The sequence below is a fragment of the Mastigoproctus giganteus genome, chromosome 11 (assembly GCF_048544385.1).
Source record: "Mastigoproctus giganteus isolate SK-2022 chromosome 11, ASM4854438v1, whole genome shotgun sequence".
Lineage (NCBI taxonomy): Eukaryota > Metazoa > Arthropoda > Arachnida > Uropygi > Thelyphonidae > Mastigoproctus > Mastigoproctus giganteus.
The window spans coordinates 100,383,284-100,409,912 of NC_143585.1; the positions used below are offsets into that span (position 1 = coordinate 100,383,284).

The 26,629-nt window shown below is 36.2% G+C and overlaps 1 protein-coding gene across 1 annotated transcript in view; it reads left to right on the forward strand.

Moving 5' to 3' along the window:
* The window catches only part of LOC150078292 (DALR anticodon-binding domain-containing protein 3-like), a 325,092-nt gene that overhangs the window by 168,033 nt on the left and 130,430 nt on the right, over nucleotides 1-26,629 (forward strand). Inside the window, exons 10-11 of the mRNA XM_090385185.1 lie at nucleotides 24,895-24,971; nucleotides 25,314-25,418. Of these exons, the coding sequence (XP_090241311.1) occupies nucleotides 24,895-24,971; nucleotides 25,314-25,418 (182 nt within the window). The remainder of the gene's footprint in view (nucleotides 1-24,894; nucleotides 24,972-25,313; nucleotides 25,419-26,629) is intronic.

Here is a 26,629-nt window from a genome sequence, read left to right on the forward strand (position 1 = left end):
CTGCAACCATCCTTATTTCAGTTTGAATTTATGTCCCCTCCTGTGCACAATCTGAACAACAGGAAGAATGTCATCGGCATTTCAACTTGCTCAATTTGTTCAAAACCTTAAACACCTCATTTAAATAGATCTTCTGTTACTTGGTAAGAGTACTCTTTTGTTCCTGTTAGTTTATGGCTAAGGGTTTGCTTACCTCCTTTGCTCCCTCCTTTAATATAACTGGATAGATCCCATCCATCCCAGGTGCCTTTTTTTATGTTAAGCTTCAACGATTTCTCTTCCACTTTCCTCTCAGTTACCATAAAATCTAATATAGTTAGGGAAGAACGTTACATGGTTATTTTCTATTAAGGTTATTATTAAATTAAAATCATTCTTATACCATGTGAAAATTAACAATATAGTTTATTAGGCTGTTCCCCTACATTATTATATATTAATATGATGTTTCGGGTATCTTACATTAATTATACATTAATTAATTAATCATATTAATATATAATTGGTATTATACATTAATATGATGTTTCAGGTATCTTACTCGGGTATCATACATTAATATGATGTTACGGGTATTCACACCCAGTTTCAGAGAGCATCGGCAAGAAGAGTCTGTCAGCAGCTTTGTCTGATAATGGGTATTGGTAAGATACTCAAAACATCATATTAATATATAGTAATGTAGGTGAAGAGCCTAATAAACTATTTTGTTAATTTTTATGTGGTATAAGAGTGGTTTTAATATAATAATAACCTTATCATAAAATAATTTAGTTCACTATTAGGGCATGATAGACCTCTGGCATTCTCTCTCCTAAAGAATTCCTCATTTGGGAATTTATATGCAGAATATCTATTCAGTTTGTCAGCAACCTGAGTGGGATTATCAACAGTTAAACAGTTGATATTAAATGGAACAGTGTGATTCACCCCATTTCTTCTAGTATTTAGAATGGCAACAAGATTAGTGAATGGAAAAAAGGGTTGTTCTTACGAAGAGAGGCTTAAGTTTTGCAAATTACAGTGTCTGGAGACTAGGCACCTGCGAGATGATCTGATTGAGGTGTATAAATCCTTGAATGATTTGAGCATGCTCAATGCTGATGGGATTCTTCCTCTTGCTCTGAATAATCGCCTGAGAGGGCATAAATTCAAATTGAGGAAAGACATTTGTAGGATAGATGTGTGGAAGTTTGCCTTTAGCTAGCGAGTGGTTGATTGCTGGAACAAACTTCCATCTGTCGTTGTAGAAATTGATAGTTTAAATAGATTCAAGGCAGAATTAGACAAACATTTGGAGCGAGTGGATGGGTGAAATGAGAAGGGTATTTTCCCTTTTTTGGCTGATGCTATATAAGCTTTCTTGCATCATGTGCCTTTACTAATGCTAATTGTTCCATGCTTACATCTTTTGCTCCTCAAATTCTTAATTTCATCTATCATCTGTTTAAGCATCTTAAATTTGTGGAATTTGAGCACTGGTTTTGTGGCTTTAAGGATAAACATTTCTCATAGCATATTTGTATATGACACCTTACAGTAATCACCCCAGTTAATTAAGCTCAAGAAATGTCTCATTCTATTATAGCCCCCTCCTCTTGAAATTGAATTGATCTCTCATCTTTACCTTCGTTTCTTTTGATACAATCTTTTGATACAATCCATTTTATACAATATACAATTTTATACAATCATAGTTTCTTTTGATACAATCCATTTTATGGTATTGTATCAGTGCCTGCTTATTGGTGCCTCCCCCACTGTCAAGTTTTTGATACAGTTAGGCTCATTAGTGAGAACTAGATCTAGGGTATTAGAGCCCCTTGTACAGCAGTTCTGAACATGCTGAGATAAATAGCAATCATTCAGTTTATTCAAAAACCTGTTACCACGTAGTGTATTTCTATGTATATGTTACCATATAGTGTATTTCTATGTACATGTTGCCATATAGTGTATTTCTATGTATATGTTGCCATATAGTGTATTTCTGCTTCACATATTCCAGTATATAAGAAGTAGGTTGAATTTACTTACAGTGAGACAGTCTACTTGCTAGCCCATTCAATTTGCGTAAAGAGATTTTTGTTGTACTCAGAGTCTTTTGGCCTATAACCTTCTCTACTATTATCTTCTCTTTACTGCAAGTCATTTCACACCACAATGACTCAACGTCCACATTACCTTGATCTGACTCAGGGATGGTTCTTCTTATCTGCATGCAGTTTTGATCAGAAGCATTATACAAGTATATGTGCAACCAGTGAATTTCCAGCTCCAAGAAATCATAAGTTTTTGAAGACTTTTTTCCATTTTATTGACTTAACTGTTATATTATATCATACGCTATAAGTAGCTTTATAGTCCTAGTCATGCTCGTTATTTCATTTTCAACTTAGAGATTTTGTAGGTTACTACTTAATATATGTAGAACCGTTGTTTCGTTCAAATCTTGCCACCATTGTTATAGTATAGAGTGAATAGTAGGGGAATTCAAATTTTTAATTGTGGTAAATAGGTAGCTCTAAAGTTCAAATCATTTAGGTTGGTGTTAGTTACATAATTTTGTTTTATATTGATATCATATACTTAGATTTCAGGAAAGCTTTTGATACTGTTGCACATGAAAGACTACTGTACAAATTGGAGCAGTATGGTATTAAGGGCAAGTTGCTACAATGGATAAAAGGTTGTTGTTGTTATTTGGTTTTTAGGAGCAATAGCAACTAAGGCCATATTGCTCCGGGGATATGCTGTGGTCATTCCCTGACCTTTCCGCATCCTCCGTATTTGGTGGTCATGGGCTCGAACCCCGGTCTAATCAAGAAGCGTGTGCTATACACTGCTGCTCCTGCCCACTTGGCTATGGAGGCACCATGGATAAAAGGATGGTTGAGTGGGAGAAGACAGAGAGTGGTAATCAATGGACACTGCTCTATGTGGATTAATGTTATTAGTGGTAAAGTTATTCGGTGTCGGGCTCATTGTTGTTTTTTATATTTATCAATGATATTAATAAAGGTAAATCAGGCTTAATGTCAAAGTTTGCAGATGATACAAAGGTTGGAAGGGTTGTTAATGACAGTATGCTACTGCAACAGAATATAGAAAAGTTGGGCAGATGGGTTGAGAAGTTGCGACTGAAGTTTAACATTGACAAATGCAAAGTACTGCATATGGGTAGAAATAATCCCAGAGAAATGTACCAACTGTGTAGTACTACATGTAGGTTGGAAGAAAATGAAAAAGACTTCGGAGTAATTGTGCAGTCAGATATGAAGTTTTCCGAGCAGTGTAGACAGGCTGCCAGAGCAGGTCATGGGGTGTTATCAGTGATATACAGGAATTTTGCTAGTAGGGAAAAGGAGATGACTATTCCTTTGTATAAGGCAATGGTCAGGCCACACCTTGAGTACTGCATACAGGTCTGGAGGCCTCATTTTAAGAAGGATGTAGAGTTGCTTGAGTGAGTACAGAGAAGGGCTACAAGATTGGTGAGGCAAACGAAGGGGTCCTCTTACCAAGAAAGGCTTAAGTTCTGCAAATTGCAATGTCTGGAGTCTAGGCACCATCGAGGTGATCTGTTTGAGATATATAAGGCCTTGAATGGGTTGAGCAGGCTCAATGCTGATGAGATTTTTCTCTTGCTCAGATTATGAACCCAAGGGGGCATAAATTCAAATTGAGGAAAGACAGTTATTGAATAGATGTGCGAAAATTTGCCTTTAGCCAGTAGGTAGTAGTTTGCTGGAACAAATTTCCATCTGTTGTGAAGTTGATATCTTAAATAAAATTAAGGAAGAACTGGACAAACTTATAGAGCAATTGGATGTGTGAGATGGTATTTTTTTTTTTTTGTCTGATGCTGCATAAGCTTGGTTTCTTTTATCACATACCTCTACTAATGCTAATGACTCCCCACCCCTTTGGTTTTCCTTATCTCTATTCATTTTATTCAGTTTGACGAATACACAGTATTCGTCAAAATGAATTTATTCATCTCTTATCATCATATTGGCATTACTTGACCTTGTAAAAAGCTGAAATTCTCTGAGAAAAAATTTCTGGGTTTTCATTACTCCTGGCATTACTGTATAGATATTTATGTTTTTTGCTTTATTGATTTTGGTAACCCTGATGTAACCCCTTATAATTACTTGAAAGTGTTTTTTCATGTGGTCTTTGATTGCTGATGGATTTTGCTTCTATTGCACTTTCCTTTCAGCATTTTAATTTATTAATGGTTGTACAAAAGTGTTCACAGAAAGGATGTAAATGAAATTTTGTCCCATTCTGTTGATCTGAGCTGATTTTGTACTGATTTCCTTAAACTTTATAAAAACTCTTTGTAAATTTCATTTCAGTAATTTTGTGAAATTACTGAAATTAATTTCTTTACTTTTCTATAGTATTTCTTCTAAATTATATTCTTTCCTTTAACTTAAGTAGCTTAAATGTAACTTCACTAGTGGATAAATTTTTGGTAAAAATTTAATTTCTGTACTTTTTTCTTAATTTATATCTGTAATATATTGTAAATTTAAAATTTGTAATCTTTCTTAAGTTCAAATTTTACCTGAATAATGGTTATTACTAGATACACTTTCAATACAAGTGCATCATGACTCAGATGGAAATGCCTGTCCATTTTTGATGTGAGTCATAAGTTTGTTGCCTGTGTATAGCCTGTTGGTCATGTATTCTAAGGTTGGTCTAGTAGGCAAATGAGGCTCAACTAATAATTTTTTCTTTGCACTCAATATAAGGAGTGTACTGATCTCATATTAAAACTTGGTGCATTACTAGAAGAATTTGAGTCACTGAAGAAATGGGTGTTAACCAGTGGCGTAGCTAAGTTTTTTGGGCCCTTAGGCAAGAAATCATTTTGGGCCCCTTATTTTTATTAAAATAAATTTTATATTATATAATATAAAAAAAATTTAATAACATAAATATGTATTTTATTTATGATTTCTTTAAAATTTTACAAACATCAAAAACATAAATTAATATTACAATATGACCCTACTTATTAAATACAATTTGACAAACACAAAAAATTATACTATAACTGATAAATTTACGAAAAAATTTAAAATGTTACTTTTAGCACTTTTACATTTGAAAAATCATTAATAAAATCCATTTTACTGGCATATTTATGCTCAATGGCCTCCGTAGCCGAGTGGGCAGGAGCGGGAGTGCAGTAGCACACGCTCTTTGAGTAGACCGGGGTTCAAGCCCCTGACTGCTGAATACGGTCGATCTGCCAACCCGCACTGGACCAGCGTGGCAGATTATGGTCCATTTCCCTCAGCATGAATTGTTGAGGAGGCTTCCATCCTGCAGTGGGTTGATAATGGCTGCACTTTACCTTTTTTTTTAGCCAATATTGCAAGATTGCACAGTCTACTTTGACCAATAGCATTTCTTTTATAATCTTTTATTATTTGTAATTTACTAAATGATCTTCTTTCGGCAGAGGCAGCTGGCAGGGTAAAAAATAACATAAGTAAAATAACTTTCTGAAAAGTCAAATAAAAAAATTGTCTGATAGACATGTCTGCTGCTAAATCTTGTTTAATAAGTGTGATTAAATTACAATATTGAATTGGCAGTTGGGGAGAGAGAGTACAGATGAATACTTTTTTATGAGATTTTCACACTCACTTAATATATCAGCATTTGACATATTAATTATTTTTTTTCGGTTCTAGTATTGCAAAATAATTTTTTACTAACTTCATACTTTCAAAACGATTTTTAATTTGTATTATAATTTTGTCTAAAACAGTAAAAAACACTCATTTTACTGTCTTTGATTGTACTGTCTTTTAGTTCTACGTTGTCGTCTGTCTTCAAATTTGTGATCTACTCCAAACTCTTTGACAGTTTGCTCAGATTTGTATTTAATTTGTTTGTATGAATTTCAAATGTTTTGTAAATTTTTACTGACTTGGTCCAATACAGAAGTGCATTCATCAAAGTCTAAATCATGCTTCTGTAGAGTTTTTGAAGCATAATTAATTTTGCACATCACGTTATTCAAAAATATACAAATGAAAATAAAATCAAATGTCATTATTTGCTTCATTATTCTATGCGCTTCATCTCGTGTGCTTTTTTAGTTGATTTAAGATTAATTTCTGTCAAAGCTTTTATAATATCTGCAAAATGAACTTTCACAGCTGTTATAGACTGTAATCTATCAGTTCCAGCAAGTAGGGTTGAGTTTTTTTAATGTAATTTCAAATTCCACAGTAAATTTAGAAAGAAGATCCCATCTTTTTGTACTATTTCCAAAAAAATTATACAAATTTTGAAGAATGTTGAAAAATGACGAAACATTATTACAACAATTTATGCTATCATTAATAACTAAATTTAAATTGTGACCTGCACAATGAATGTACTCTGCATTTGATTGGATCCTTTTAATGCATGACTGCACACCATTATAAACCCCACTCGTGGCATTAGCCCCATCATATTCCTGACCATAACATTTTTCAATGGGAATATTTAACTGTCTGAATGGGAATATTACAGAAACTAAATATTCCCATTTTTCAATGGGAATATTTAGTTTGTGTAATATTTTCATTATATTATCCGTCATCATTTCTGCCGAATGATCATTCATGTCATAGAATCCTAAAAACGTTTCACAAATTTTAAAATCTTTGGATTTTTCATTTTCGTTGCGAATTATGGGAACATGTTGTACAATAACACTTAATTGATCTTTTTTTGTGAGATCTTGAGTAGTATCCAAAATTAGTGAATAGAATAGTGCTGAATTAATTTTGAGTGTAACATTTTTCTTTTGTTAATTTGGTACTTAAATATTCTATTAACTCATTTTGGATAGTAGGGCTTAAATAAGTTACTGAACCAGATGGCTTATTAATTAATAATTTGTTTCATTATGTCAACATAGTCGGAAAGTAAACGAATTTTCAGTAAAAAATTGCCATTGTAATCTTCTGAAAATCCTTCGCGTGCCTCCATAGCCAGGTGGGCAGGAGCAACAGTGCGTAGCACACGCTTCTTGATTAGACTGGGGTTGGAGCCCGTGACCACCAAATACGGAGGATGCGGAGAGGTCAGGGAGTGACTACCGCATATCCCCAGAGCAATATGGCCTTAGTTGCTAATGCTCCTAAAAAACCAAATAACAAACAACAAACAAAATTCTTCATGATGACCTCAAAATGCTAAAGAATTTTTAGCCAACACAAGCGTTATCTGAAATAACCGTTCTAGTACCATTTACAAAATGAGAATCTGTATCTTACTTGTTCCTCAAGATCTTTATGAATCATTGTGTTCTTTGCCACATTTCATGTATAGCACATGCCTTGATATGATGTTGAGAAACACTGAGTTTTTATCCGAAAAGATAGATTTTTCCAATCTTGTAGTCTAGAGTAGCACAGCCACAAATTATTATTATTAATATCCATATGATGCAAGGAAGCCTGAGGCTTATGCTGCACGAGGGAAAAAAAAAAAAGTTCCTGAGAAACCCTGAGAGAGAGAGAGAGAGAGAGAGAGTGTCAAAAGTAGAAGGGAATTACCAAGAAAGAGGAGAATGATGATATCCAGCTCAGGACCCTGGGTGTGCCAAGCCCATACTCACCAGATGTGAGCTCCTGAGGAACTGGACCATAAGTTGAAGTAGAATAGTAGTACGTGTCACTAAAACTTCTGTTTTGTTGTTCAGGATCCCTTGGAAATGGTCCTTTAGGTCTCTGAGGTGACACACTCATAATGTTTCTTTTTGTTTCATCAGAAATGTTGATGTCCATGTATTCTCCAAGATCACTGGAAGGAATAAACGGTGCAGTGCGTTCAACACTAATTTTCAACAAGGGCATATCTATTATTGTTGAATTGTTTTCTTTTGATGATTTAAATGATCCACAGATCACCAGCAGAATTTTTTTCCGCATTTTCCGATTCAGTACTTTACATTCTTCTGGACATAATTTATTACCGTGTTTTGTAAAGAAATGATCTAATTTAGTTAATTTATTGACTGCTTGTTCTTTTGCTTTCTCCATTGTTCTTTTTTGGGCTCCACTCTTTCCCCTTTTTCTTTTCATCTATTTTTAACTAAACTTTTTATTAATTTAATTTTAAACTTTATATTTTAAATACAAATAGCAATAATAAACAAATACATTTTTGTATGTCAATAGCTGTTTTGATAGTGACTTGAACTTGAACAAACTTGAATTGAAATTAATCAACTAACAACTTTTGACCACCGTATATGGCTAAATGTGGGGCCTATCCCCCCCTTGTCCTCCTGTCAAGTTGGGGAATCCCGAACACCATACGATATGATGCATACACATACAGTAACCGAACGGGTGTCTGATCACTATACAAAGTTGCATTTGTAAAAGCAAAATAAAGACTGCCACCGCCTGGGTTTATGTTTTGGTGATAAGATATAAGAATTCCTTCCTTATTCTAGATGTATAGCATTGTTGAGAAGCTCAGTGAGAAAAATATTTTCATTACATGTTGCATCTGTCTATAGGCCCTAGCGTAGTAGGGTCAGCCCCTACTTGCATCTGTTTATGGACCCTGGTGAAGTAGGGCCCCTAATTCACTAGGGTCCCTAGACTTTACCTACTTTTGTTATACAGTAGTTACACCGATTGCTAACCCTAGAAATGAATGTAACTGGGAGCTCATCGGGAATTCAAGTATCTCGTGGCCTGCCAAGTGATTTCTATCCCAGAATAGAACAGTCAGGTGCATATTGTTCTGGTTGAAGGAGATATAGATTTATTGGGAGACTCTGTTGTCAGGAAATGGATAACATTTTTTGTAATAAAGATAGGTAGACCATAACCAGGGTGTGTTTTTGCTGGGAGCAAAAATTTATCTTACCAATAAGTGTCAGATTTTAAAGGAGGTAAAGAGAGAGAGAATTATTATTCATGTGGGGACTAACAATATCAAACAAAGATAATCTGCGATTTGTTGGATAAATATAAGACCATGCTGAAAAATACTCCCAATTATGATATAATGTGTATGTGTGTGCAATTCTTTCATACAGTATTAGGGATTATATGCAGAAAATCTTGTGGATTAACTCAAGACTTGAGTTAACTATAAAAATTTCTGATTTTATCAGTGTGACTGCAATTTGTGCATAGGAGGAATCTATTTTGTAGCAACAGTATTCATTTGAACAAAGGTGATGCAAGGGTTTTTACCAGTATCATTGAAGATAACCCTTAAGGTATATTACCCTTCTCCCCTCCCCATAAGTAGCAGTTGCCAGTTAGACATGGTTTCGAAACATTATAGCCTTAGTTGCTAATGCACCAGTAAAACCCAAACCAAACCAATTAGACAACTGCTAGTAATGGGGGAGGGGAGAAGGGTAATATAGGCATGCATTTATCTAATGATACAGGTGAAGGTAATGCTTGCACACATCTCAAGAATTTGTTTTGTTATCACAACAGTTGATGTTGGCATGATCTTCCAGGGGTGCCAATGTTTCGAATAAATGGGAAAATAAATCTAGGAAAACATCCTAAATAACTTCAAGGGGTGTATCAGGGTAATTAAACTATTGAAAAATACTTAGTCTTAGCTGTATATAGTAATGTCAGGAGTATTGTCAATAAAATGGATGAATTCAAACTCCTGGTTCGGATAACTTGTGCTGACATAATAGGGATAACAGAAACATAGTGCCACCCAGAAATTCGGGACAACAGTTCCACTACGGTAAGTATAATGTATTTATGTAAGAAAGGGAAGATAGAAGGAGTGGTGGGATCATACTTCTTGTCAAAAGCAGCCTGAGTATGAAAATAGCTTTTGCTGAGTCAGCAGTTATGCCTGACAGCACAGAATCTGTGGTGTGAGTTAGTTAGAAGCAAAGGTATAGTGAGAGTGGGAGTAATCCACAGACCAGAGGATTGTGAAGAGTATGATGTGAGAATCTCTGCATGCAAATGGAATGGGCAAGCAAGTGTGACTGTTTTATTGTGAATGACTTCAATCTGCCCATAATTGACTGGAATAAGTGAGAGGGGAACTCATCATAGGGAACCAAATTTTTAAACAAATTTGTACCAGTATGTTAGAAAAAATACTAGGGGTAAGAATATTCTAGACTTCATCATAAATCACAAATCAATGACATCATAGGGCTTACAGTACAGGAACCATTGGCAGGTAGTAATTGTGCACTTGTTAGTTGGAAGATGAAGAAAGATGTTGCTGTAGTTAAAGGTAAAAGCATGGGTTTTTAGCATTAGCAGAGGCATATGATGCAAGAAAGGAAGCTTATGCAGCATCAGCCAAAAAAAAAAAAAAAAAAAACCATCACTCCCATTTCACCCCTCCATTCGTTCGAAATACCTGTGCAGCTGAGCCTTAAATTTATTTAGGCTATCAACTTCCACAAGGGATGGAAGTCTGTTCCACCAACCAACTACCCACTGGCTAAAGGCAAATTTCCGCACATCTATCCTACATCTGTCTTTCCTCAATTTGAATTTATGCCCTCTCAGGTGATTGTTCTGAGCAAGAGGAAGAATCTCATCAGCATTGAGCATACTCAAACCATTCAAGGCTTTATACACCTCTATCAGATCACCTCGCCGGTGCCTAGTCTCCAGACACTGTAATTTTCAAAACGCAAGCCTTTCTTCGTAAGAGCAACCCTTTGTTCCATTCACTAATCTTGTTGCCTTTCTCTGTACTCATTCCAGCAGCTCTACATCCTTCTTGAAATGAGGCCTCCAGACCTGTATACAGTACTCAAGGTGTGGCCTGACCATTGCCTTATACAAGGGAATAATCACTTTCTTATCCCTGCTAGAAAACTTCCTGTATATCATTGACAAGACACCATGAGCTACTCTTGCAGCCCATCTGCACTGCTCAAAAAACTTCATATCTGGCTGCACAATTACCCCCAGGTCCTTTTCATTCTCTACCACTGTCAGTGTAGTACCACAGAGTTGATACGTTGCTCTGGGGTTGCTGTTTCCCATATGTAGTACTTTACATTTGTCAATGTTAAACTTCATTTCCCACCTCTCAGCCCATCTACTCAACCTTTCCAGATCCTGTTGCAGCAGCATAGCGTCAGTCATAGCGTCAGCATAGCCACAGCCCTTAACAACCATGCCAACCTTTTTATCGTCTGCAAACTTGGACATTAAGCTTGATATACCACCATCAATATTATTTATAAATACAGAAAACAATAGTGGACCCAACACTGAACACTAAGGGACTCCACTAATAACATTAGTCCATGATGAGCAGTGTCCATTGATTACCACTCTCTGTCTTCTCCCCCTCAACCACCCCTTTATCCATAGCAGCAATTTGCCTCCAATGCCACACTGTTCCAATTTGTGCAGCAGCCTTCCATGTGCAACAGTATCAAAAGCCTTTCTAAGATCCAAGTATATAATATCAAAGTTATTCTCTGCATCCAGCTCTTTTGTGACTGCATCATAGTATCCGATCAAATTGGTCAGGCAAGACTTCCCCTTAACAAAACCATGCTGTGTCCGAGCTATAACTGAAGTCTTGTCTAGATGATCCTGCAGTGCTTCTTTAACCAGTGCCTCCATTAATTTTCCTGGAACAGATGTTAAACTCACAGGTCTATAATTACTTGTGTCAGCCTTTGATCCTCCTTTGTGAATTGGGGTAACATTTGCACATCTCCAGTCTATGGGTACCTCCCCTGAGTTCAAGGAAGCTCTCATAATTATGGCTAATGGTTTGCTTACTTCCTTTGCTGCCTCCTTTAATATAACTGGATATATCCCATCCATTCCCAGGTGCCTTTCTTGTGTTTATCTTCAACAATTTCTCCTCCACTTTACTCTCAGTTATTACAAGATTATCTAGCTTACCGCCAGAGTTGAATACACCTCTGGCATTCCCCTTGCTGAATAACTTCTCATGTGTGAATGTCGATGCAAAATATTCATTTAGTTTGTTAGCTACCTGAGCACGATCATCAACAGTTGAACCATCGATATCAAGTGGACCAATCTGATTCAGCCCATTCCTTCTAGAGTTTACATAAGTAAAGAACTCTTTGCTGTTTTTCTTTCCATCCTTTCCCAAAGATTTCTCATAATCTGCCTTTGCCTGCCTAACCTCCTTTGTGACTTGGTTACAGACCAGCTTATATCTATCTTAGGATTCTGTGTCACGTGTTAATTTATATGTATCTCATGCATTTTTCTTCTCTGCCATGTGTCTCATTAGTTCATCTGACATCCATTTAGGCCTAAACCTTGAACAATATTTCTTAGTTGGTATGTAAAGCCTAGTAGCTTCGAAGATAAGTTCTTTGAATGCTTCCCATTTTGAATTTGCTGTTGGTAACATCATAAATTGGCCCACTGTATAGAATTTAAATACTGTCTCAGACCATCATAGTCGCCTTTATGAAAGCAATAACCCTTCCCTTTATCCCTAATGGTAGTTACCTCTTTGAGTAAATCCCACTTCAGCACACTGTGATCACTGCCACCTAGTGGTTCCTTTATCTGCAGATAATTAATGCATGAAGCATCACTACTGATAATCAAATCAAGAGTATTACTCCCTCTAGTTACCTCCCGAACATGCTAATGTAGAAAACAATCATCCAGTAAATCCACAAAAGCCTTGCTAGTCTGTGAGTTACCAACCCACAAATTCCAGTTAATATCTGGGAAATTAAAATCCCCCATTATAAGACTCTCTGATTTACTGGCCCACTCTATTTCCCTGTAGAGTTTCTTATTATACTCATCAGAGTCATAAGGCCTATAGCACACTCCTACTCTCAGTTTTGATCTCCCAATGCTTATGTCACACCAAACTGCGCCTCCGTAGCCAGGTGGGAAGGAGCAGCAGTGCGCAGCACACGCTTCTTGATTAGACCGGGGTTCGAGCCCGTCACCACCAAATACGGAAGATGCGGAAAGGTCAAGGAATGACCACCGCATATCCCAGAGCAATATGGCCTTAGTTGCTAATGCTCCTAAAAAAAAAAAAAAACCAAAACACCAAACTGACTCGACACTGCACTGTCCAGCGATGTTGACTGACTTCACTTCCTTGGATTTTATGTGTTTCTTAACTAATAGAATAACCCTTCTTTCTTCCTTCCTATCCTGTCTATCCTTTCTGTACACACTACTCCCCAAATTCCAGTTCTGCATTCCTTATATCTGTGCGACACCACATCTCTGATATCCCAACAATATCAGCCTTTGATGCTTTGAGCAATACCTCAAATTCATCAAATTTATTTACCAAACTCCTAGCATTGGTGTACACGCAAGTATACATGCACCTGTTCCTATTCTTAGCTACCCTAACACAACCCATGTGTTTACTTGTACTGCAATGACTCCCAGCAGTCTCTGAAATATCCTGCATCTTGTTTTCCAGGCTTCTTCTCATTCTAATAGAAGCAATGCAAGAATCACTTTCACCTCTGCCAGTGGCTACTGTTAATCTATTAGTCCTTGTATCCCCCAAGCTAGCAGTTTTCCGACCCACCTAAGACTGCTTCGATAGCATTAGCAAATATTCTTGCACCCTTTCTATTTAAGTGTATCCCATCCCTGTAGAAGCAGTCTCTTTCCTGTTAGCAAGTACAGACCAGGCTGAAAAAAATTCTACACCTTGTGCCTTGCACAATTTTTCCAGGGCTGAATTGATCGACAAGGCTCTCACCATATACTCCCTCCTATCGTGTCTGGGCAGAATTGCAGACACTTTCAAATTCAACCCTAATTCATGGCTTTTTTTCAACAGTGACCTGTTCTTGTTAAATAATTCTGCCAGTCTCCAACTCTTAATATCATTAGTGCCAACGTGTACAACTATATCACCTTTTGTGCCCTTAAAAGATGATATTCGCTCTACAACATCATCAACCTTTGCCTCTGGCAGACATACCCTGGTCCTGTTCCACTTATCCTTTTTACAAAGCATGTTCCCAGTTTCCCCTGACAATAGAGTCACCAACAACTACTAGTTCCTGTGGGACCAGCGCATTCTGCCTTGGGGGTTGCCACTGTGTTGCGTGATGACCAAGTGAAGCTCTGGCATTGATGTGGGCAGCTGAGAGCTTGGTGGGCCCCTCAATTTAGATCCTTCGAGGGCATCCATCCTGTCCTTCAAGCTCTCATATAGGCCCATAACAACGCTGAGTTGTCGCCTGATTTTGTTACACTCCTTGCATCATGCACACACAAAGACATCCCCCATGGCAATATCATGTCCTGTACCAGATTGCTCCACAAACATCATGCAAGCAGTGCATTTTAAAAGGCTGTGATTCAGAGGGCAACTGCCCACCTCAGTTTTCCTCTAAGCCACAGCATTCCCATTAGCTTGAGCCTTTTGCTCTGCTGCTCTGGTCTGAGTCATGATTTCGATTTAATTTCAATAAAATTTCAATTTCAGTACAAAATTATAACCCTAAACTTGTATCCCAACACAGTTATAACACTATATATATTTTTCAGTATCAAGTATTATCTACAAGTTCCCTTTATATAACTTCCATATCAAGTTATGTATTAATTAATTATGTTACATTTGTAATCTAAGTCGTTATATGTATTTAGTTAAAAGTACAATTTAATTGACAACAAAGTTTAACAAAATTAATAGATTTTACTGATTAATTGACAATATTATATACTATACTAACGCTATTTAGTTCGGGATATAACATTGTATCGTATAACAAAAGCAGCAAGTTACGAATGGTAAATCTACGGACACTTAAGTATTAATTAACTTCCAAATCTCGCTGTCTCAATTCAGTATAAACTAACGATCCTGACTAGGTCTATAAGCTACTTATAGAAAATAATTTGATGTAACAATTGGTCAATGAAGTGGCTAAAAACGTCTCGTTCAGCTGAGCTGCAACTTGTAACACGTGGATTTGATACCCTTGCCGATACTTTTATGCAATTACAAGGCCGAGTAAAGAATAAATACACCAGATTAATCAAAAAATCACAAAATAATGCTACACTACTAAATTTAAAACAAAAGTTTTAGAAAAACAATAATTTCAAATCAATAAATAAGAAAATCCACTTAGCGGCTTTGAACATATCTGGCTCCCACTAGTCTCGTCAGCAAACGTTTTAAGAATAAGGACGTTTTTAAGAATAAGGACGTTAAGAATTAGGACATTTTAAGAATAAGGACAAGGAGTTTTTCATGTATGTGAAGAGAAGGAAGAAAATGAAACAGATCAGATCCTTGTGCACTAGGTGTGTGAAAAGTCTTAAGTAATCCAGTTGATGTTGCTGAAGTATTGAATAGGTACTTTGCATTGATCTTTACTGATGTAAGATCCTTCATATTGAGTAGTGGCTGTGTGAGTGAGGTTGAAACCACGAATTCAGTGACTTAGAAATTACAGGTGACTGTTTATTAGAAAAACTTTTGAGCCTAAAAGCAAGTAAGGCTCCTGGCATTGATGGCATATAAATAGTAATTTTGAGGGAGGCAGCCAGAGAGAGTACATTGAACCATTAAGTTTAATTATGAAGAAATCATTGTACTCGAGAGAGGTTCCTCTGGATTGGAGAAGTGCCAATGTATTGCCAATACATAAAGGCAGTTCTAAGAGTGAAGTAGATAACTACAGATCAGTTAATCTGACTTCAGTGGTACAGAAAATCTTGGAGGTAATGATTAGGAGGGCAATCCAGGAACATTTAGATAGAAATGACATTTTGAAGGACACACAAATGGTTTTGTCAAAGGAAAATTATTAGCATTAGCATTAGTAGAGGCATACAATGCAAGAAAGCAAGCTTATGCTGCATCAACCAAAAAAAAAAAAAAAAAACCCCGTCCCATTTCACCCCCTCCATTCGTTTCAAATGCCTGTCCACCTCATCCGTACATTTATTTAGGCTTAACTATTATGTTTAACTAACCTGGTAAGCTATTTTGAAATGTTTATTCATGTTACTGATGTAGGGAACAATTTCAACAGGCTATTTCTTGGCCAAATGCCTAAGAGTATGAAGAAGTTTGCTTATGCATGGGTAATGCACACATCATTTCTACTACCAAGGTAGTTTTAATTATATTTCATATTGTGAATACCTTCAGAACAAGTTCCTATGGTATTGCACTACCTCGAATAAGTAATGCTTCACCTATGGAGAAGACTAATGTTATTTATTCTCAGGGGATACCACCCACCCAGACAGCACCATTTCGAAGTTTGTTGGCTTCTCATTGGTAGGTGGGCAGGTACCCTGTTGTTGCAATAGTGACAACCCAGTTATGAAGTATAACTCCACAATATGAGAGATGCCTGATGATGTGCATGGTTTGATCTAAAGGATATTTCTTGGCCAACAAGAGAAGCCAACCAACTTCACAACAGTGCCATTTGGCTGGGGGTATCTGCCGAGAATTAGTCTGCTCCATAGGTGAAGCATTACTTATTCGAGGTAGTGCAGTAGCTCGTTCGTTGTGAAGGTATTCACAATATGAGTTATAATTAAAACTACCTTGGTAGTAAAAATGATGTGTGTGCATTACCCATGCATAATCAAACCTTCATACTCTTAAAACATTTTGCCAAGAAATATCCTTTAGATCAGGGGTCATCAACATTTTAATACCTACCGCCTATTTTTGTATCTTTGTTGATGGTAAAATTTCCTTACCACTCACCGGTGCCGCAGTAACTCAATTTAGCACAAGTGTGAAGTAATTTTTAGAGGGGAGGGTTTGTAAAAAATATGTACTTAAATTTATCTTTTTATTTATACTTTATGTATGTTTATACATAGATAATTTAAATTTAATGAATTTCTGATCTCCATTGATACAGCGCCTACTAATGTGGGAGCTGCTGAAATTGAAGAAAAAGAAAGTTAAATGTGAAAACAATAAAGTTTATTGAAATTACCTTTAATTAATGAGATCCTTGAGGCTGATGCTGCGAGACTAAATATTTGATATCTGGTTCGATTTTCGTAAGGAACAAACGAAGGTCTCCTCTTTCGGTGATATTCAGATGGTTTCTCTGTTTGGTGATAATATGATTAACAGCACTAAAGCCTGATTCTACAAGATATGAGGTAGAGAAAGGTATCAATAAGTTAAATATCATTTTCCACATATTTGGATATTATTATTATTATTATTATTAGCCATATGGTGCAAGGAAGCCTGAGGCTTATGCTGCACCTGGCAAAAAAAAATTTCTGAATTACCCAGAGAGAGAGAGAGAGAGAGAGAAGTAGAAGGGAATCACCAAGAAAGAGAAGAATGATGATATCCAGCTCAGGACCCTGGGTGTGCCAAGCCCATACCCACCAGATGTGAGTCCCTGGGGGGTATATAATGCAGGCATTTTTTTATTTTGCCAGAGTTTTTGGTATCCACCACTACCGAAATTATATTTGCTCTCTTCATCATATTTAAGTTCTAATAGTTCTTCTTGGCAAGTTATATCAACCTCAGCAAAATTTGCAGTAAAAGGATTTATCATCCAGTCATACATCTTCAAGTTCAAAATATCTTGAAATCGTTTTTCCATATCCAATTTAAGTTCGTTTAGGTGGCTACTGAACCTTTCAATCTCCTCTGGAGTTACATCATCTTTTATAGATGACAATTCGGGAAACTGATGAAATTCTCTCTTCAAAAGATTATGATGGAGAAGATCAAGTTTTTCGATAAATAGTGACACGATATTTTTGCAACTGATAAGAGTTATATTGGCTCCTTGAAGCTGCAAATTAATTTCATTAAATCTCTTGAAAATGTCTGCCAAATAAAAGGCATCATTCTTTACTGTTTTTAATTGTTGACAGAGACCAGCCTCATTATTACTTTCAAAAAACTGTATGATACTATCATATAATGCTAAATGAGACAAGCATGTACCCTTTGAGAGAGCCATCGAACTTCTGTGTGTAAAAGTAACCTAATGAATTGCTCATTATTGTCCTGGCACAGCTGTCGAAACATTCTATCATCTTTGGCATTATATTTGATCTTGTTTACAGCTCTACTTATTATACTTATGATGAATGGAGACTTGTACTTAAATGTTTTCCTGCAAGATATTGTCTGTGCACTACACAATGAATACACAAAACTTTTGGCACTTCTTCCTTCAAATAAGCAACAAATCCACGATAGCAACCTACCATTGATGATGCTCCATCAGTAGTGCTTGCAACAATGTTGTTCAAGGGTATTTCACTTTTCACAAAGTATGATTTCACAGCATTATTATTATTAAATATTGTTAATTATAATTAAATATTGATAATCCTTTTGTATCTTTAATAAGATTTACAGTGAATAGCATTTCTTCTTGCAATGTATTGTTTTCATCAAGGTACCTTACATATGTCATCAATAGAGTCATCAATCTGGAATGGTAGACTTGTCCGACTGTATGGAAAATGAAGGGTTTTGGAGAATACCTATAAGTTTATTTTCAACATTAACTGCCATTTCGTCAATGTGTCGCTTTACTGTGCTATCGCTAAGGGGCAATGTTTTGAAAACTTCAGGTATATCCTGATGCATTACTGTTGAGATAAATTCTTTGATAGAGGGTATTATCAAAGTTTCTCCAATATTATGGCTTTTACCACTTTTTTCAATTAATTGTGATATATGATAAGCTGCAGTTAATCCATCTTTGTTCTTTGCATGTTGTTTCTTAGACTTAAATGATGCAGTTATTGTTGAACGATTTTAAAATATTTTATACATTTCTTGAAAATATTCAATGGGCTTATCTTTATATTTTGAATGCTTTATAACAAGATGTTCTCGCAATCGACTTGGCTTCATTGCTTCATTGGATAATGTCTTGTGGCAGTAAACACATTGGAAGCTGTTTATTTGTAACAGATTCGATGAAACCCATCTTCAGATATTCTGGTAAATAGCCACGAGCGTATTTCTTTTTTTGAGACATGGATTCACAATTTATCAACTCGTTCCAAGCCGTGGACGTGTGCTTACTCTCACAAATCTAACCACGTATTGCCCCCCTCACCATGAAAGAGGTACAGCTCGAAGACTGAGTGATGGCCGGTGGTAAGTCCCGCCCTCGTTATGCACACTAAACTTGTGCCTTTGGCTACGGAACACATTTGTTGCTCCCTTGTCCACGAGTATACTTCGAGAAGTGTCCGGTGAATTATTATCTATTTTCAAAGCTTAGAGATGGAATTCAAAAGTAAATTGCAAAAGCATATTTTAAAAAGTCAAACTCTCGAAGTTGTTAGCAATGCATTCGATATGTGGAGGAAGAACAAAATTTATAACAACGGACAAAAATCCCCACCACGAAAGCTTGAATCGCTCACTAGTGGGCAGTAGGGACCAGGTTAATGACCACTGCTTTAGATTAAACCACGTACACCATCAGGCATCTCTTATATTGTGGAGTTATACTTCATAACTGGGTTGTCATTATTGCAACAACAGGGTACCTGCCCACCCACCGATGAGAAGCCAACAAGCTTCGAAACGGTGCCATCCGAGTGGTGGTATCTGCTGAGAATAAGTAACATTAGTCTTCTCCATAGGTGAAGCATCACTTATTCAAGGTAGTGAAATACCATGGGAACTCGTTGTGGAGGTATTCACAATATGAGATATAAATAAAACTACATTGGTAGTAGATATGATATGTGTGTGTGCATTACCCACGCATACACAAACTTCTTCAATTTCAACATAGTTTACAGTAGACTCTCGATTTTCCGGGATAGAAGGTAAAAAACAAATCCCGGATAATCGATTTCCCGGTTAATCCAAAAATACAGAAGTCCCCGACATACGTAAAAGATACGTTAGCATTAGCATTAGTAGAGGCATATGATGCAAGAAAGCAAGCTTATGCAGCATCAGCCAAAAAAAAAAAAAAAAAAACTTCCACTTCACCCTTCCATTCGTTTGAAATACCTGTCCAGCTGTGCCTTAAATTTATTTAGGCTATCAACTTCCACAACAAGGGATGGAAGTCTATTCCACCAACCAACTACCTGCTGGCTAAAGGCAAATTTCTGCACATCTATCCTACATCTGTCTTTCAGACTTCTTACTTCATTGAGTTTTATGTAACTCGGGAATGACTAGTAACATATTGCTACTATATTATTATCGACAAATCTGAATTCAGCACGATACTTGTTAATATTTGGCCATTTTCATACATCCTTATTATTTTAATTTTCTGATCCGAATCGATCGCTTTCCTTTTCTTGATAGATTTACTATTACTGCTGTCACTTATTCTCTTAGTTGGCACCATGATAAAAAATAAATTTTCTGTTTATACTCTGGGACGACCAAACGGTCAGAGGAGTTCACAAGATAGACAGAACACAAGAAACAGCACCGTATTCAGCAGTCGCGGGCTTGATGATAACGGTCAAAATTAAATTTTCTGAAAAGAACTGCACAGGGTTAAGGCGAAAACCCACTATTATCACCCCGTGCAAGTTCACATTTTACTAAAGCACATTTCTGGAGGTCAACAAAAAACAATAAAAACAATTTGCACTTTCCATTTTATTGGGCGTTTCTGTTAGTGCAATCTATTATAAACGGGTAGTAAACTCGATCTTACTGCATTTGTGATGATACCGATAGATGGAATTCTGTTGGTTTTTACCTTATGGTGAAGTGTGTGTCCCCTTTATTTTACATATAAAAAAACCCCATAAATAATTGTAAGAATCTTCTCTTCTTTCCTATTTTTTTCTTGTTACTCCGATCTCACTTGTGCAATTTGTGTGTGCTGTGATTGTCGTTATTGGTTGCTTATTATTATTATTTTTTTCATTTTTGTTGTTTTAAATTTCACAATCCTAAAAAAAAAAAAAAAAAAAAAGACCGAAAACAAATTTACATAAATCCGTAGTTGCGTAAGTCGGGGACTTACAGTATCGAAAAATGTTCTGCAACCTACATAAAAAAATATGTCGATAGATAAAAACTTACCACATACTACTCGTGTGTCCAAAACGATGCTTCCCTTTATTTTTTGTGATGTCGATTTTAAATCTAATAGCTTCCCTTTATTTTGTACAATGCTGTGTATGGTTTGGTCGCCAACATTATGATGGTTCATTAGAGATTTAATGGTGCACCGTTTTCAAACTTTTGAATAATTTAAAGTCTTTGTGTAACTGAAAGCGCAACTCTTTTGCGTTTACCCATCATTTTCGCAATTTCTAAACAAAAAAAAAAAGTATTTACAAAAAAAAATAAATTTCGACATCCCTGACATAAATAACGAAACAAAATTTGTCTTTTTGCGGTGCGATGGAAGACAACAACCCACGTGACGCACTAAAACAAACTAAACAGTTGGTCTCCCCCCTTTTTTTTTTTGAGCGGTGGGTGTGAAGACAGCGGTGGTTGCAAGATAATAGGCACATTAACCTCCCAATGACGACTTATAACGCCACTTCTTGTTGCTTATTTGCAACTTGCAAAACATCTGTTTATTAAGGTTTGAAAATGGCAGAAGGTTATCAAATTGTAGCAGGATACTTAATGATTTTGTAATAACTGAGAGCAAAGTGGAAGAGAAATTGTTGAAGTTAAACATAAGAAAAGCACCTGGGGTGGATGGGATCTATCCAGTTATATTAAAGGAGGCAGCAAAGCATCTAAGCAAACCCTTAGCCATAATTATGAGAGCATCCTTGGACTCAGGGGAGGTTCCCACGGACTGGAGATGTGCAAATGTATCCCCAATTCACAAAGGGGGATCGAAGGGTGACACGAATAATTACAGACCAGTTAGTTTAACTTCTGTTCCGGGTAAAATAATGGAGTCACTGGTTAAAGATGCATTGCAGGATCATCTAGACAAGACTGCAGCAATAATTCAGACACAGTATGGGTTTGTTAAGGGAAAGTCTTGTCTGACAAATTTGATAGGATATTGTGATGTGGTTACAAAGGAACTGGATGCAAAAAATAATTTTGATATCATATATTTGGATTTCAGGAAAGCTTTTGACACTGTTGCACATGGAAGACTATTGTACAAATTGGAGCAGAATGGTATTAAGGGTAAGTTGCTACAATGGATAAAAGGATAGTTGAGTGGGAGAAGACAGAGGGTGGTAATCAGTGGGTGCTGCTCTTCGTGGACTAATGTTATTAGTGGAGTCCCACAGAGTTCGGTGTTGAGTCCACTGTTGTTTCGTATATTTATCAATGATATTGATGAAGGTATATCAGGCTTAGTGTCAAAGTTTGCAGATGATACAAAGGTTGGCAGGGTTGTTAATGACAGTAATGGCAGTGTGCTACTGCAACAGGATCTAGATAATTTGGGCAGATGGGCTAAGAAGTGGCAACTGAAGTTTAACCTTGACAAATGCAAAGTACTGCATATGGGTAGAAGTAACCCCAGAGAAATGTATCAACTGTGTGGTACTACACTTAAGGTGGTAGAAAATGAAAAAGACCTGGGAGTAATTGTGCAGTCAGATATGAAGTTTTCTGAGCAATGCAGACAGGCTGCCAGGGCAGGTCATGGGGTTTTGTCAATGATATATAGGAATTTTGCTATCAGGGAAAAGGATGTGATTGTCCCTCTGTATAAGGCAATGGTCAGGCCACGCCTTGATACTGCGTACAGGTCTGGAGGCCTCATTTTAGGAAGGATGTAGATTTGCTTGAGTGTGTACAGAGAAGGGCAACAAGATTGGTGAGCGGAATGAAGGGATCCTCTTACCAGGAGAGGCTTAAGGTCTGCAAATTGCAGTGACTGGAGACTAGGCACTTGCACGGTGATCTGATTGAGGTGTATAAGGCCTTGAATGGGTTGAGCATGCTGAATTCTGATGGGATCCTTCCACTTGTTCAGATTACGAACCTAAGGGGGCATAAATTCAAATTAAGAAAAGACAGATGTAGAATAGATGTGCAGAAATTTGCCTTTAGCCAGCGGGTGGTTAATTGCTGGAACAAACTTCCATCTGTCATGGAAGTTGATAGGTTGAATAAATTTAAGGAGGAACTGGACAAGCATTTGGAGGGAATGGTTTGATTTTTTTTTTGGCTGATGCTGCATAAGCTCATACACTTGCTTTCTTGCATCACATGCCACTACTACTACTACCTATTCTAGTTATTACTTGAATTTTATGAGTTCTGGTTTTTTTTTTTTTTTGTAATTTGGAGTCTTGAAGTGTCCCAGTTAATCTGAGCCCAGTAAATCGAGAGTCTGCTGTATTTGGATTTTAGCAAGGCATTTGACTCATATTCTCTAATGAGACGGCCTCCGTAGCCGAGTGGGCAGGAGCGGGAGTGCAGTAGCACACGCTCTTTGAGTAGACCGGGGTTCAAGCCCCTGACTGCTGAATACGGTCGATCTGCCAACCCGCACTGGACCAGCGTGGCAGATTATGGTCCATTTCCCTCAGCATAAAAAGTTGAGGAGACTTCCATCCTGCAGTGGGTTGATAATGGCTGCACTTTACTTTTTTTTACTCTAATGAGAGGTTACTGTATAAGGTGGAATGTGTTGGGATTACTAGCAAGATTCTAAGGTGGATCACAGGATAGCTGTAAGGCAGAAGAAGGCTGATGGTTATGATTAATGGATATTCTTAATATTTGTGTAATGTCGGAAGTGGGATCCCGCAAGGGTCGGTTCTTGGACCACTGTTGTTTTTTATTTTCATAAATGGCATTGATGAAGGGATAGAGGGGATGATGTCAAAATTTGGAGATGATGTAAAGATTAGGAGAGTCATTAAGAATCAATGCCAAGGGCACCCCTTCAGGATGACTTGAACAGGCTTCAAGAGTAGTCAAAAAAATGGCAGCTATGTTTTAATGCAGCAAAATGCAATGTGGGAAATAGCACCCCCACACTTTGGGAATAGACCCTAAACTAACTTGTACACTTGGTGGGGTTGAATTAAAAACAGTAGAAGAAGAAGAGGGAAATCTAGGAATATATGATATAGAATTTATGATATAAGGAATGTAAACAGGCAGCCTGGAAAGTCCAGGGTGTCCTGTTGATGATTCATTGAATAATACGTGTAAAGATAAGGAGGTCACAATCTCATTGTATAATTCATTGTAAGGCCACACTTGGAATATGGGATACTGTGTCCAAGCATGGAGACCTCATCTAAAAAAAAAAAAAAATTAGGCATTAAGCTTTTTGAAAGGGAGCTTCTGAAAAGCTTCTTGCATGACTTAAATTATGTAGAATACAGAACTTAGCAACCAGTCACCTTAGAAGGGATCTGATCGAGGTTTATAATGCTCTGGAAAGGGTTAGTAAAATGAACAAAGGTGGAATTTTCTATAAGTTATAAAGAATTCCAAAACTAGGATCCATAAATTCAAATTATAGGAGAAGAGGTTTACACTAGATTGTAAGAAGTTTTCTTTTAGTTGATTACTGGAACAAGTTGCCTCTGGAGGTACTTGAGACTGACAGTTTGAAGAAATTCAAAGGTCAACTGGATAGTTACATACATGAGCAGGGAATTGCATAATTTGTATTTTCTTATCTACTTTTTTTTTTGGCTGGTGCAGAAAAAGCTTGTGGTGCAGCAAAGAAGCTGGTGCAGCTTTTTTGCAACATATGGCTTATATTAATACTAATAATCATCTTTTATTTTAATAAAGTGTTTACAGAGCATACATAAGTTGACTGTTGCTGGATTAGATTGAGCTTTAACTTTTTTAGTATATTTTTTTATATTTTCTATGTTATTTTCCAAAATTGACGGTAGCATAAAGATTGATTAGCATTCTAAAGTTCAATTATTTTCACTTATATAACTGAAATTTGTATCTTAAATTTTTTTGCAGTTAAGAAAGCAAGCATATGGACAGAGTGCTTCAAGAAAGCAGCTTGGATGCAGCATATAGTTTCTGGTATACCAGAGGTAGCCCTTTTACCTTAATATGATTTTTGTATATGATAACTGGTTATGAGAAATTTGCATTATGCAAATATTTTAATATTCAAAATTAATTGAGCAAGTATTTTAATATCAAAAATCAATTGAGCAAGTATTTTAATATCAAAAATTAATTGAGCAATATCATAAATTAATTGCGCAAGTATTTTAATATCAAAAATTAATTAAGTATTTTAATATCAAAAATTAATTGAGCAAGGATTTCTTTCACAAATTTGCTCCAAAGATTAGTTAATCATATAAAAAATTACTGTGATGGAATTTCTTGTCTTCAGTATCAATTGTATATTTTATATTTTATTACAGACTATTTCTTGTGTCCTTTATATAGTTCCTCATCAGAAAGGATTTTTATGGCAACAGATTGGTATAGTATGGAATATGTTGTCAGATACATCTTGCAGAAATCAGGTTAGAAATTTTTTAAATTGTGATGTAATTAAAATTAGAACATATAAAACTCAAGTGTTATAAAAAGCAAATCAAAGAAATTAGCATGTCCAAATTATACTAGACATCAAATAAAATTTTCACCAAACAGACAGTTGCACATACATTATTCAGTGTGTTTTATAATTGGATGTGCTCTTCTGATGCTCTTTTTTTCTTTTAATTTCGGCCAGTAGAAATAAAATTAACTTATTTCTGGCTAATGTATGCAGTGATTATGTAATTCAAACATATTACAGTAATTGTAATTTGTTTGAATTGTAAAAATTGTAAAAATGAATACATTTGAATATACTCATATATAGTACATTTAATAAGTTTTTCTAATGAAGCATACCTTTAAACAGCATTTCCTTCAAATTGGTGTCCTTGAACAGCAATACATTTTTTCCAAAAATTATAAAGTTGTAGTTAATAGTGTTATCATCTCAGCAGTTGGAATTTAGAATCTTTGAAATGATAACCTTTCTGCAATTGTTTTATCCTTAGAAAAGGATAAAAAATTGTGTGATGTGAGATCTGTTAGTAAGATGGATACTATAATGCTATTATTTCATGATTAGTGAGCTATTATTAAACCAAAATAGAAAAATTAGTTGAGCCTGTTCTTCAGTTCTGTTCACATAAGTATATACTTTTAAAGAGTAGAAGACTGCTTATCAGTGGGTTGGTTATTTAATTCACTTAAAAATAATCCAACATTTAAATGAATTGTAATGAGGAACTGATGTTACCAATCTGGTTATACTTCAACAAGCATCAGCAGAGGGGTGCCTCAGTAGCTAAGTGGGTAGGAGCAGCAGTGCATAGCACACGCTTCTTGATTAGACCGGGATTCAAGCCCATGACCACCAAATATGGAGGATGTGGAAAAGTAAGGGAATGACCACCACATATACCCGGAGCAATATGGCCTTAGTTGCTAGTGCTATTAAAAAAAACCCAAATAACAAATAGCATCAGCAGAAGTCTAAACTGTTATTTATAATAATGGAGGCATTGTTAAACTCAGGTAAAGTTTCAGAAAGAGCAGAAATGTGCAAATTCCTCTCCTTTATAAAAGGGGGTGCTGAGTAATCTGGGAAACCAAAACCCTTTAAGTCTTACTTCTGTGGCATAAAAAAAGATGGGATCTTTGATTAAGGATTCAGCTAAGTAATCTCATTAGTAAT